Source organism: Adiantum capillus-veneris, chromosome 17, assembly GCF_014529385.1.
Source record: "Adiantum capillus-veneris isolate H3 chromosome 17, ASM1452938v2, whole genome shotgun sequence".
Classification (NCBI taxonomy): domain Eukaryota; kingdom Viridiplantae; phylum Streptophyta; class Polypodiopsida; order Polypodiales; family Pteridaceae; genus Adiantum; species Adiantum capillus-veneris.
The window spans coordinates 88,847,162-88,862,162 of record NC_140947.1 but is presented as its reverse complement, the minus strand read 5'-3'; the positions used below and the strand labels follow the sequence as shown (position 1 = coordinate 88,862,162).

Here is a 15,001-nt window from a genome sequence, read left to right as displayed (position 1 = left end):
TCTAGTTGTGAGGCTGAGTATAGGGCAGTCTTCACAGCTATGGTTGAGTGTGTATGGCTCAGACGCCTTATGGCTAATTTGGGTGTTGGACAGGATAGTGCCAACACTATCTACACATACAATCAGAGCGCATCGGTAGTTGCGAGGAACCCAGTTTTTCATGCTCACACAAAGCACATCGAGGTGTATTACAACTATGTCAGAGAGAGGCTCTCAACAGGAGAGATGAGCTTGGCTTATGTGCCAACGTAGGACAACCTTGCAGATCTTTTCACAAAGGCATTGTCTAGTGAGAAATACAAAGCTTTCCGCAAAGCTTTGGGTTTACTCCCCTTTGTGGAGTGATCATGTCCTTAGGGCATGGCACTTCCCTGTACTCATGTGCCAGCTCTCGTTCACTACATCACTTCAGGGGGGACTTTGTTACCATATACATGTGGTAGTCATGTGTGTGAACACACTTAGGACCGCCGGGGCATTTTTTCCCTCACTAGGAGGTTTTTTCCCCCGTGCATTGTATATATGCCCATCATACTAGGGCTATCTATCTTTTCCATTGCACACTAAGTAATACACACTTTGTTGTGTGCCTTGAGCTTCCTTCGTATTCTCCAAGATGTGTGCATTTCCTTGCAACCCTAATTCCAACAGTCCACAAGCAACAAGGCTCTAAGATATATGAAAAGCAGCCAACAGTGGCACTAGAATAATGAGTAAGAGTCATATGCCATTGTGACATTTCTGGTGGGCCTCATTCATCGGATGTAGTAAAGAAGAGAACAAGGCAGTAGCTCATGAGGATTCATTTTGGTTGAAGTAGTGCTTGAAATGGACCATGTCAACATGAGCCATTCCTCCTCACAAAGAAAGCATTGCATACAAGGCTTGATGTTGTAATTTATCCGCGAAGCCTAGCTACGGCCTTACAACATATCTTGCACAATGGAGTTCGAAAAGAAGATCAAAATCAATTCTTTGATACATTGAAAGCAACTAGGACCCCATGTATGACCATTGTACTCCTTAGACCAACCAAAAAGCACATAGAAGTGTAGTTGTTTATGAGCCTTGTGTTTAATTGATGCTTCGATTTGAAAGACATGTTTTGATAAGATTAGGTTGATAGACCGTTAGAATTTCTCCCTTTAACAATGCGATCATTTTATGAGAGCTCCTCTTTGAGCTCCTTAAGTTTGTGGATGCATTTTGTGCTAGAACTTGCCTTGACATTTGTTCCATTCTCTACGTGAGGGGTACTTTCGTTGATACACCTTGGGCTTGGTAGTGTTGATGAGCCATTGTTTGTGTCTTTTTAACAAACTTGCATTGTGTTTGTCTTCTTTGGTGTAAAGATGCCTCTTGGATTAATCAATGTAGACACACATGGACTTTGAAGATCAAACGCATAAGAAATTGTAAGTACCTAAAACAAGTTTGTGCTCAGAGAACTATCTGCAGAACACTTGTTTTGATGTCACAATATGAGCCTTTGGCTACATCGTACTACAAGCACACTTTGTAAGCATGCAAATCTTGATGGAACAATGTAGAAAACCTTTGTCTTTAACATCCCTGAATTAGAGGCTCTCAAACACATGTAGTTGCGTGCCAATATCTAGTGAAATTGATCAACAACCCTCCATATTTTATTGCTTTTATGCCATGTCTGATGTAAAAGCATACGTGACTTGCCACCTTGGAGACATTGGTGCAAAACTAGACATACAAGACATCTAAATTATCATCATAATATGCGAGATAATATGTTAGTGTTTTGTGAACGTGTTTACCCTTAAATTCAATAATAGTACCTAGGAAATGAAGCAACCCCATCTCATACTAGTACCATAACAACCATGGCTCCTGCACTTAACTGCCTCAAAGTTTTAATGTTGTGATCAACTAGTAATCACCAACCCCTCCTTGTACCCAACTAAAATTGTCTCCCATCCATTTGCGGCCCCCTTTGTAGCGCATATGCACACTCTCTTCAGCCTACCAGTGGCTACTCGATGTTTGAAGACAATTGTCCCTTTCACCATTCATTCACGAAAGACGTCTATGCAAGCAACCGCCTTGGTTTGCTACCTAAACCCCTGACCATTGTGCGCCTAGCAATTGTAAAGGCCCGTCGGCATTGTCTAACCATTTGAAAGCAAAGTGTGCATGGAATAGCAGCGAGCTTTACAAGTGGAGTGGAAAGGGGAGCATAGAGAGAGTGTTGAAGGTACAAAATATGAAACTCGCATCCATTCCATGCGAAATTGGCACATTACATGGTGATAAGAAGAACAAGAATTTTTAATGTGGTAGAAACAATCCCAAGAGACCTCATAGATCTTATTGACAAGTCTTGAACTCAAGACATATTGTTCGTGAGGAAACGGTAACACTGTCCCTCTGTTTCTTTGAGGATTATTGCCTAAAAACCAAAAATCAGGTCAAGGTTGGCAAAAATGAGCGAATTTCATATGGTCCCTCTTTTTGCTTGTCCATTGTGTGTGTGCATGGCCATTGCACCAGCGGGCATTTTGCGATGACCCACAGGTACACTTTCCAGGTGAGATTTCCCGCCATTCTGTTTTCGCGGGCTATTAACCCTCTCTCTCTCTCTCTCTCTCTCTCTCTCTCACAGACACTTCTCACACAAGCAGCGGACGATCTTTCTTTGCGCGTACACTCCTGTGGCTAGGACGCAATGGAGCTCCGGTCAAGAGAAGAGCTTCCTCAGCAGAAGAGGCAGGCGCAGGGGACCTTAAACTTTCGAAGTACGAAGAAGCGCCTTCAGCTGCAGCAGAAGAGCATACCCAACGACAGCAAGATGCGTCAGCTGCCTACAGAGTAGGTTACTCTTCTCCTACTCAATTTCTTTTGCGTACATGGTGACCCACATAGTGCTGGCGGTTCGCTGTGTGTGCGTGCTCTAGATAAATTCTAACGTGCGAGATCTGCTACGCATGAAAGAGGGTCTCTCCTTTGCACTTTGTGGGTGCGTATGCATTGCGTTTTTGGGCACTGCTGCACCCATCAAATGAGTTTCATGTGAAAGAGTATGATGATTGTCCTGGTTCCCTTAGTGGGTGTTGCTACATATCTGCGAGTGAGAACAGGCATGCTCATAAGTCAAATGCATTTGTGTATGTAACATGTTGCCAGGATGATTCTACATGTATTCCTCATCTCTCGAATGGTCTGTTTTACCTTGTCAGGACAAAGCAGAGTGCACAGGAAACATGGCCACCTGTTCATAACAACAAACTCAAAACAAATACTCTCAAGAAAGAGCTTCCCAAAAAGTAAGATCTCCTTCCAAAGCGATTATGCGGTATATGCCTGATGAATTTTCCGTTTGCACGAAAAAGCCAAATTTATATCTACTACTTAAGAGTAAGCTCGTTCCAATGAATGGATGCATACACATCCCTTCTTTCAAGCATATTGTCAAACTGAATCAATGTGCTAATTTTCAAAGTTTGCTATGTTTCTGATTACATTTTCATTTGTGCCCATCGTTAAATTCTGAACGGAAAGTTTTTGGTATTACCCGTAGGTTACTACTCTTAGAAGAGTTGTATCATTCAATGGAAGCTTCCATAAGCCTACTCCGCATTCGCCGTCAAATTTGCACATTCTCCACTATAGCTGCGGCGATTGAAAGTTCTACACACCGGTACATGCTCTTAACTTTTGCTTGTGAATGCAAAAAAGTTAAGCATTATGTCCCTGGAGCAGATGTTATCATTGCTATGTTAGTACTTGTTCAACTTTCTAAGGTTTGTATTGTCTTTTTCAGCCGATTTCTTCGGAGCCATCTTGCACAGATAAAGTATATTCTCCCAGATGCCCTGCAAGTGGAGGAATATGTTTCTTGGGATGCAGAGTCCCAGTGTTCTCGCAGAGATCTGCGCGTAAGTTTACATCCAATATCTAAAGAAGGGTCTGCCTCTATGCAGAGGTGTAGGTCTCCACAGAAGTCTACAGAAATGGTGATAAGGCGACGAGAGTTCCGCCGCCGGCTGCTTGATTTTTTTCGCAAGAATAAAGAGGTACCCACCACTGTCAGTCATTGCTTCTCACTGCAACACTATTTATATACTGGATTTTGATTAGCAATTGGAATTGTGTAGATTGATGTAGATGTGCCACAAGCATCAATGTTTGAGGGGGTCGCAGCCGCTTGCAACGATGAATGTGTCAAAGAGCTGCCTGAGCAATCTTCTGCTCATGTGGAAGATCTCAAGGTAATTACTTAAGAGTCTGCTTCTTGTCTGGATTTCTGTCTTTGATTTGGGACATGGCTTTACAGAGTCCGTGATGGTTTTGTGTGCAGGAAGTGGACGAAGGCGACACGTTATCACATGAGAAGGAGAAGGTTTTGCAAAGTAATTGCGACGAGACTCTAGATGCTGACGAATGTGACCATACCCCACTTCCCATTGGGTTCAACTTGAATCAACTGAAGAAATACCCAAGATCTCCTTCTGAGATTCGTCATCATCAGCAAGTTCCTCCAGCCCCTTTCCATGGCACCATGTCACATTTACCCCCTCTTTTCAAGCCACATTTCTCAGCGAAAAGACAGCCAGGTGTGGTGGAGGGTGATAGTGGCAAAGCCATAGAAAATGCTGGAATTTTCTCTGATAGTGTGGAAATCACACAGCGTTTTTCAATAATCAAATGTAAGCACACTGCCTCTGACAAGGCAAGGCTAGGCTCAGCAGAGGATGCAGCTCCTATTGAGGAAGTAACTCCACTAGCTGTCTCAGATGCATCCCTTTCTCCCATGAATACGCCAGCCATTGTCTCATCATCTCTCACAAAGAAGTCTACTGGCAATGTGAGAAAAGTTCTCCAGTTCACTTCCCCAATTGGGAAAAACAGAGGAGGACCAGAGTTTTCTCTTCATGAGGATGAAATGCTGCAAACGCCCAAGCGTGTAAAGCGAACCTGTGCTCATGACAAGGCAAGGACAGAGCAAATAGCCCCCCTTGCTGTCTCAGATGCATTCCTCTCTCCCAGTAAATCGCCAGCTGAGGACTTGCCGTCTTTCATGAAGAAGTCCATTGGCAATGTGAGTGGAGTTCTTCCATTCAACTCCCCTTCCATTCGACCAGAGTATCCATCGCTTGAGGACGGGATGCACACACCCAACTGTGGAAGGCTAACTATTGCTCATGGCACAGCTAGGCTGGACTCTACTGAGCTAGCAACTCCACTTGCCGTCTCAGATGCATTCCGTTCTCCCATCCAAACCCCAGCCAGTCAGTTGCCGTCTCTCATGAAGAAGTCTACTGGCAAAACGACTAGGGTTCTCGGCAATGTGAGTAGAGTTCTCCCATTCAACTCGCCTATTGGGAAGAAAATAGAAGGGCCAGGGAATTTATGCCTCGAAGATAGGTCGCACTCATCTAGCTGTGAAAAGTTAACTGAGCTCCAGCCAGTCAGCATTTTCAAGGACCTAACCCTTGCAAAAAACTCGGAGAATGCTCTTCTTGCAGATGGAAGCTGTGCAGCAAACTTTGTCGAGTTAACTACATTAGATGGTGCTGACAAACTATCTGCTTCAGATGTGGAGATCCTGAAATGCCTACCTCAAGAACTGCTTAATGATGTAAGTCTTTGCAAGGGATGAAAAGCAGCTATTGCTGTACTTTTAATGTCCCTTCTGATGAGGTAGGTCCTTAAATGTTCTGTTTTGGTTGAAACAGCTGCAAGCTAAGGAGAGAAAGCAGTTAGAGGACATTCAATCTGGGATTGACAAAAAAAGGAGGCGGCAACAGATGATAGCAGGGTTGCCGAAGCTTTTTAACAATGTCAGACTCGTCTTTCAATCTGGGAACCGCACTGTGCTGACACGCAAAGACTTGACAAAGATGGTTCTTTCTTCCCATCCTGACATCACAGATCAAGGTATGTAGATGGGTTTTCCTTGTCAGATGTTTGTGATGTAGCTGTTCTCAGGGTGATGCCGTGACATCTATATATGTAGTTTATCCTAGGTAATTAGTTCATATATGCTCGAATGTCGCACGCGCGTGCACACATTCAAATGTGATAATCGTACACATGTTCTCTTGACTTAAAATGCCTACTCATTGTACCCGATGAATATATGTTTTGTAGCCATAAGGTTGAAGACTGATCAATGTGTAAGATTCACTTTGACTTCCAAATCATAGCATCTAAGCCTATTCTGTGGTGCCAGGTGAAGTAATGGAGCAATTGCAACTGCTTGTGGAGCTGGCCCCCGCGTGGATTTCAGTCAATCTTTCTTCTACGGGAGATTCTCTCTACCGGTATATGTCCAGTGCTTGTTCTCTTGATGATGAGAAGAGTTTTGAGAAGTTGCATAAAGTACCCATGATCCTGTTAAATAGTTGAAGTAGTGAAGTTATCAGTTCTTGATGAGTGAATGTCTGTATGCAGGATTAACAAAAATGCTGATATGAGAGCTGTGTCTAAAGCTCTTGTTGAGGCAAAATGATTACTTAGCTAGTTAGTAAGGTTGCTTCAAAAGACAGATGATCCTGGACTGCCTATTAAAGCTTATGGATGTGCCATATAGAAAAGCTTAGCCAGTCTTCCCTGATAGTACTGGGGCAATGATCATCAAGACCCCTTTTTGGACTCTCCATCTGAAGGATCTTAGGATGGAGAAGAAGCCTCTCCTGCTTGTAAAAGTATAACTGTACATAATTGGCACTTTTTGTGATAGAAATGTTCTATTGACGCATTACTCGACGAAGTTCTGCAGATTTGAACTCCACTGAATTGAAAATTGTGTTAAAGCATAGAGTAATTTTTCTCTCTTGCAGGCTTATTATGAACATCAAGAAAGGCTTATAAAGTTTTGTCCTTCTTGAGAACTCTTATGTGATAGATAAAGTTTTCCTTTCTTTTCATAGATTAGTAAAGAAAATAAACATCGCAGAGCATTCGACTTTTTCTCACCTCAAATTTAAAGCTTTGGTACATCTCAAAATTTGCAGGTGAGATTATACTAACCTATATTGTTTTCGAGCATTGGAGAGATCAAGGCAGAATGCATGACAAAAAAGAGCATGAGATCCAAACATGTGGTCTACAAGAAGCTTGATGCAAGTACAATCTTTGATCCCTTTTGATTGCTTTACATGGACTCCTTCAAGATGAGATAGTAGGCTAGAAAATGTCCTCAAATTTCAAAGACATGGATGGTACAACCAAGTGAAATTGGGATTTACAATGGGGAGCTCTTTTCTCCATATCTTTCCTTATAGTGCTCATCATCATGATCTACTGCGAGAGGAACCGCATGCCTAGCTAGGTGCGATTGTCGAGAGCTGGCTCCACACTCCTTGCTCCCAACTGCACTTGGCTAGGCATTTGGTCCCTCCCTTGCAACATATTATGTGGGCGCATATTATTAAAGTCCATACATCTCATGTGAAAAGCCCAATGTGGTCCCAATATTTATTTTGGCTTAAGGTATTTATTTTAATTATGTCAAATCTTGGGTGGGGCAATTTGCTAAGGTTAGTATATAAACACACCTTTTCCTCCATTATATTATCATCATTACATTGCCAAGTTGGTTGGTTCAACAATATATCTCTCTTTTTCTTTGACTTGTGTACCCCTCCCTATTGCTCTATGCTTCCGCATCGTCAACTTTGACACATATATGGTGTTTGTATCTTAAGTTACAGAGTTTGTAAGAAAGCACTTTTTGACATTCTCAAACTCTTTTCGTCTGGACTTTGAAATGCTCTTATCCCACATTTCAACTCCATAAAGAGCAACTAGGTTCCCAATGTGTCAAAAAGGTACTTCTTGAGAGCCAACATTTGGTATCCCCAACATTACACATGTTCTCAAAGGAATAGTGCACTCTCTTCGACCCATAACACATTTGTGTCTCTTGAGATTGGTGGGAACCTCAAGGCCTAGATATTCAAATCTCTCAACCACGTCAAGTCTCTTGTTGTTGTACACAATGCATGACTTTTCCTTATGGTTTTTTTTTCACAAGCATAATCTCTGTTTTCACTTAATTCCACAATCAACCCACTATGCAAGCAAAGCTTCTCATGGAAAACAATAAGCTTTGTGCATCGTCTAAAGTATGTGCTAAAAGCACTACATCAGTGCATACAACAAAATCATTATTCTTATATTGCAAATAATAACCTCTTCAATGTCTTCTTGTTGCATAAAGTCAAGTACCAAGTGTTCCGTTTGATCAATGCATAGATTGAAGAGAGTAGGTGACAATGGACATCGTTGTTAATCCCCACTAGTGCTTGCAAAAAATGTTGAAATTCCTTTGTTGAGTAGCTTCCCATGTGTAATTGTTGACATATCACCCTTCTCATAGATTCAAGAAACTGCAAGCATAAACTCATTTTTTACTTGGATTCTTTCATCTTGCTCCACAAATTGTTTCGTGGAATCATATCAAAGGCAATATTCAAGTCCACAAAGCAACAATACAATCGCTTACCTCTCAATTGGATTTTCTCCATGAGAGCACAAAGAATGATAAGCTGAACAACGGTGTTGTGATGTTGACAAAAACCAACGTTCTTTTGCACGCTTGTCATTGTTTTCGAATCATTCACTAATTTTATCTCCATTATGCGTCCAAATAAATTTTTCATAAGAGACCCAATCTTTCTAGTTTGTGTAGTTATTTACATTCTTTAGATCCCCTCCTTTATGCAAAGGCTTGAACCAATTAACGTTCCAATCACAAGGCATACCATGTAAAAGTGCAAAGTTGAGCATATAATACATCAAATGATGTGTTGCCTCTCCATTCCATTTAATCATTTCTAGTAGCTTGATACTTTAAAGATCTTGCGCCTTGCAAGGGGATAACTTTTTGAACTTGTTGCATACATCTCCAAGTTACCACATCTATAAATGTACATTGAAATTCTCTTGTCCATTAATCCTTTGTATGTCATGCTTCCAAGTTTCAACAATAAATACAACATTGGGTTTGCTAGTTAGCTCATCTATGCCAATCCCCACATTCCATGGTTATCCATTGTAATTCCAAAAGTATGCTTTCAATTGCAACTTGTCCTCATAGGTCACGTGTTCATATTTTCTCAATGGATTTGTCTCCTCCTTGAGCACGTTTTCCTCATGAGACATGTCCTTGTTTTTCTTAGTCCTAGCCCCAAATGCCTTGCAAAGCGCATTTTGTTGCATAATAGTGCGATCTTCATCTACAAAATATTTTTTACCTCTCAAATATATCCAATTATTATCCAAGATAATTTGTTGTTTTGTCTCATCCGACATAGTACATACGTTTGGCATAAGTTCTCCCAAGTGAGGAGCTCCTTGCTTATCCACTCTCTCGTCCACTCTATGTGCCCATAAACCATAACCCCTGACATACCAGTGTGGATTTTGAAGAAACGTTGAATAAAAATGGCAAGAGGAGTCATCTTGAATTCTCTTTGAGGATTCCAACATTCTTAGCATTAGTTTGGTACCAAAACAGGACACTCAAGTGTCCTTTTTTCACAAATTTAAATTAAATGCTAATTTCATTAGACAGTGTATTTAAGAAAACCCTCTTGATATGATTAAATATGTTAGCTAGAGGGTCTTTTAAACATATATCCTTATATTTTAGAAGCTACCACAATCATTAACTATACTCATGAAGTTGACCCGCATAAGGCTTCGATTGATGCTTTGAAGAAATTGACTTTATAAGTTCAATAAAAAATGAAGCGACCTTGTAGAAAATTTTATGTGACTTTTTCATAATTGTGCTATTGATAATTAAAAGTTGCATGTGCAAAAAAATTACTTTTGAGTATATAAAATAATAGAAAGCTCTAAGTGTTTGATATGGCCATCTCGAGCATATCACTGTATACAAAGAAAAATATTTTTTTTCATGTATTTGTCAGTTTTAGAAAGTGATACGTTGCTTATGTTGGGTATGCAAGCCCAAATTTGGTCTGGTGTGTCAATTGTGGGAAACGCCTCTTAAAGGCATGTAGATCTCTTCGAGTGTGCATGGCAATTGCATGTTCAAACCATATATGTAATAGTTTTGCAAACCATTTTGTACCGCAATCTTGAAGCAGATCTACATGTGTTGCATCTGTTGATATGCCGACCAGTGCTTGAAGCAAATGGTTGGAAGGGTCTTCACTAGCTTCATGGGTAGCTTCAATTGGTACAAAATACCTTGAATCAAGCTGCATCTCGCTCTTGTTCTACAGACCTCCTCTCACCATGTTTCCTTCTCGGCGGCACCCACCATAGGTGGTCTCAACAGCTTACCCTCTTCATCGAGGACTCAAGGTGGCAAGGAGAAGGGCTTTGGTATGCAACAATCATTGGATTACTTCAAATATTCAAAATTGCGTAAGAGAAAACTTTGATATTTTCATTCTTGAGACATAAGCGTTCAAAACCTCAAGTAATATCAAACCTTCCACATAGATCCACTAGAAGTATCAAAGTACATGGTACAGTCACAATTGCGGCGCCTAAAACCTTGGTTTCAATGTTATTATGGAGAACACAAGATTTTTAAGAGTTTTTGCACGGTAGAAAATTCAAGATAGAGTTCAATCAATGAGATTTAACTGAGTTAGGGAGCCAAAAAATACGTACGTTCTTGGTTTTAACATATAAAGTCATTTTTAGTTGTAAAACTACACTAGAATAACCCCAATTCCATGAGGGGATCTTTGGAAGACTAAAATTATGCTCTTATTCAACACATGCTCAAATACAAAATTATGTCTATAACTTGCGTGTGATATGGAAACTAGTGTTTGAAGGGCATTCTATTGTTTCGTAGCACTAAGTACTAACACTTGACTTTTATAAACATAAAAAAGGCCATCTCTACAAAAAGATATAATAATTTTATGATTTTTGGAAAAATAGCTTGAAATTTTACTAAAATTTATATCTTAGAACTTACCATAGTTCTCTCCATAGGGATTGTATCTTGGCATGGAGAAAAATCCAAGGTGTTCTTTCCCTCATAACCAACCTATGGTAGAAGCAAGGTGTAAAAAGTTCTTTCTAGCTTGACAAATAAATTGCCAAAACTTGGTAGGAAAACATGACACTTTAGTGTCTAAGGACACTTAAATGTCCAATTAGAGGATTAGTGTTAGAACATTGCTTCCGTTACCTCAACCCCTCTATATGCACATTCTCAACATTCTTTGTTTGAGCCATAACGTGTATGAGAGAGAGGAAGCAAAACCACATTGCTACTACATACATCAATGTATGATTTGGTTGTGCACACATTTTTCATCTCACTTACCTCACGACTCATGGTATCAAACTTATCCTCTTTCAATACACGGTCATGCACTTTGCTCATGTGCTCCTTCAAAGCATTCAAGTTTACAAGAGAGCATTTACATTCTTTGAGTTCCTCTTCAAGGTGCATCAAACGTGTTTTTTGCATGTCAAATGTCCTCTTGAGATGATCATTCTCAAGAAAAAGAACCCTTAGCAAGTGCCCATATGTCTTCACCTTGGTTGCTTATCGTCTCTTGCAACAATACCAAGTATTGTATAATCATGGTTTTCGATGTCATTGATGGAATGGCTGTATTGCTATCCCCATCCTTAGAGATTTAGGATTAATTTTCACAATTATGGATCTTGTTGAAGAAGAAGAACCCTTGTGAGTGCCTAAAGATGTTTGCATGCAAACAAGAGACGAGAGTCAACTTCCCCAAACCTGTTCACTTGAGAAATGTTGTTGCAGTAGAGCCTTCTATTGCTCAAATTTTGTTTGTCATTACATCAATGCATAAAGGCCGTTGTACTATTTCATTGAGGTTGAAGATCACTTAAATTGGAGAGAGAGAGAGAGAGAGAGAGAGAGAGAGAGAGAGAGAGAGAGAGAGAGAGAGGCTTGCCTCTACCTTGCATCGATTTACTTTGAGTCTTGCATCACTTGATAACCAGAGGTCATGTCCTATTGGTATTGCCAAGAGCATGCCCAAGCCTACTCAATGATATTATTGATTAAGGAAAGAGAGAGAGGAATTAAGTAGGCCTAGGGATGAGCCGCCGGCTCTGATACCACTTGTTGGGAAGCTTGTGCTTGATCCTAAGCAGGCTATGGAGGATAGAGCCTTAGCTTAACCATGGTGTTATGGTTATCGAGATGGAGATTAGGGTTAGGCTATGCTAAGTGAAAGAGCATTAGGGTAGAGTATAGACACAAATGTAAAATTGTTTCATAAACAAATAGCCTCTTAAGTAAGCTTAGTGCTTTACAATCATTGGCTAGAGAGGTTGCATCCTCTTGCTATTGGACTATCTCATCATCTATCCTTTCCTAGGTTTCTAAAGGGCTTTCCCATATGAGCTACACATTGGGCTTACCCCAACATCTTGAGCATTCATTAATAGTAGATGTGATTTCTAAGGACCTCTTTCCAAAACTACTACTAGTGCATAATATTCATTTTTCTAAAGGGACATTAAGAGCACCTCAAAAGCTTGAAAAGCACATGATAGTAGGTAAAATTTTGGGAACGTTTCCAATTTAAGAATGGTGATTTTTTCACGTACCTCTGTACGTAGATATCCTAGCATACTAAGAAGGTGCAAGCTATACTACATATATGCATGTACTTTATTTCCATATTTAGGATGATAATCAAGTTTATGATGAAATATAGGTCATGATTAGCAACATTTAGATTAAGCATTTGGTGGTAATATGTTATAAATAAAAGGTATACAATTTTAATTACTTTTTAGGTTGCTTAGCCCTAGTTTAATGCATCGTATACTCCTCTTACATCCACTAGTAACACCTCTTTTGAAGTTAAACAATGCATGTTGTTTTCATGCCTAGAAGGCAAATCACCACCCTTCACTAGTTCTTTACTCTTGGCACACACTCATTCGCTCACTCATTCACAAAGCAATGACCCTATTAGGTTGAGATAATGAAAAAGCAAGGCAAGCAAAAATGTAGTGAGTGAGTCAACATTTAAGAGAACTATGATGTGCTTTTACGTTCATAGAAAGCCAAGAAGTGCTTTAACACAAGGCAAAAATCTGCATAAACTAATTGAGGGTAGAAGACTAGAGCACCCAAGAAAAGAAACAAAGGGAATCATATAGCCTCTTATCAAAGAACTTGATACTAGAGAGGAGCTAACATGTGCTCTCATGATCACAAGAAACGAAAGTCAGCTCATGACGTTGGACATCATATAACTTAGGGAAAAGCATCTTTAATGATGTGTGTGTGTGTGTGTGTGTTGCATCTCTCTTTAAGAAGTATAGTCTCTTGCTAGGAAAGACCTACAAACACCCCCCCCCCCCCCCCCCCCCCCCCCAAAAAAAAAAAAGTGTGTGTGTGTGGGGAGAGAGAGAGAGAGAGAGAGAGAGAGAGAGAGAGAGAGAGAGAGATTTGGGGGGGGGGGGGGGGGGGGGGGGGGGGGGGGGTTGGGGGGTTTGTAGGTCTTTACTAGCAAGAGACTATACGTCTTAAAGAGAGATGCAAAGTTACATTTCCCTTTGGAGGCTTACATTAGCTTTCCACTTTCAATAAAAATTTGTTGTTAACATATTATGCTAGTGATATGTTTGGACATGCTTAGGTTTTTACCTTCGACTAGTTACCTTCGACTAGTATACATGCCCATCATTCTAGGGAAAAGCCTTATTGCATAGTCTATAACACAAAAAGACAGTCTATAATACCGCTTTTGGTGTCGCATGCTCTTGAGCTTCTCCTTCATCTTCTCCATCTTTGTGTGCACTTGCAGCCATATTTCTAACAATTGGTATTAGAAAAGAGCATTTCACATCCTAAGAAACATTGCCATCAACCTCTTGGCTCACTTTCCCATATTGAGGTGATTTTTGTGAGCATTCATGGGGTGCATCTTTGGGAGTATGACACATGCAATTTTTGTCCTTTTGTGAAGGTTTTTTTCAGTGCATTTTTTTGCAAAACAATATGTTCTTTTGTGGGTTGCATTATAGAGCACCGGTTGGTTTTGTGTAGCTTTTTCTCTACACATGTAGCTTTTGCATTAGGTGTGAGCAACAACCATGGCTGACAACAATGATGTTTTAAGTATTGTCCACAATCAATTGAGGACAAACTAGATGGGGGCATCTACCCACTGTGGGCATACATGGTGCAACGTCTACTTGGTACTAAGGGAGTTTGGAACATTGTTTGGCTTATGCTATATGACTAAGTTCTATGGATATAGGTAATATGAATGATGGTGTAAAATTCCACTACTAGAGTTGTGTTTCCTACAAGTGAGCAGACACATTTGGATGCTAATGATGTGCAAGCTCACGCATTTATTGCAATTTCTATTAACTATTCCATTACTCCACATATTTGCTTAGTGCAAATAAAAAAACAAGCAAATGATAGACTAGTTTCTTTGTATGCAACTCCTAATTGGGAAAAACTTGCTTATCTACATAAGGATTTTGAGTCAATGGTTATGTTTCTTGTAGAGATCTGAGATCTCAATGATCCATTGCTTGCCATTCGTGATGTTATCCTAACAATTCTATTGTGCATACATTTTTATGATTTGCTAGATTCTTATTAGACTTTTGCATGGACATGGAAACTTGTGATAGAGAATATACCTAAGGATGTGAAGCTTGATGATCTTGTCTCCGTATTACTACAAGAGGTGCAATTTTTCAAAAAACACGGCTAAGTTGCATGCTTTCGAACACATATTTGTGGTAGTAGAGAAAAAGAAGAATACAATGCTTCTTCAAATAGAAGCCTACCCTTGTACCTACTAGTTCTTCAAATTGCCATAGGTGTGAGAAGTTTAGCAATAAAAGCAAAAAAACAATGAAATGCCATTACTCTTAAGGAAAATCATTCAATGGTGTCCTAAGCTCAAGGCTAAAAGAGGCTCACAAGAAACAAGAAAAATATGCAACTATTGTAGCTGCTTCATCAAATGCCAAAACGTAGTGTGGGATGCAAAATGAACGTGTTAAT

The 15,001-nt window shown here is 40.0% G+C and overlaps 1 protein-coding gene across 1 annotated transcript; it reads left to right on the top strand.

Annotated features, from left to right (window-relative positions):
- The first annotated feature begins 2,583 nt into the window (after positions 1–2,583).
- LOC147437665 (uncharacterized) lies at positions 2,584–6,736 on the top strand. The gene is made up of 9 exons (XM_086487159.1): positions 2,584–2,841; positions 3,210–3,296; positions 3,551–3,670; positions 3,794–4,046; positions 4,128–4,241; positions 4,331–5,611; positions 5,709–5,910; positions 6,206–6,296; positions 6,427–6,736. The coding sequence occupies exons 1-9, from the start codon at positions 2,699–2,701 to the stop codon at positions 6,482–6,484; spliced, it is 2,349 nt and encodes a 782-aa protein (XP_086343285.1). The 5' UTR covers positions 2,584–2,698; the 3' UTR covers positions 6,485–6,736.
- The last annotated feature ends 8,265 nt before the right edge of the window (positions 6,737–15,001 follow it).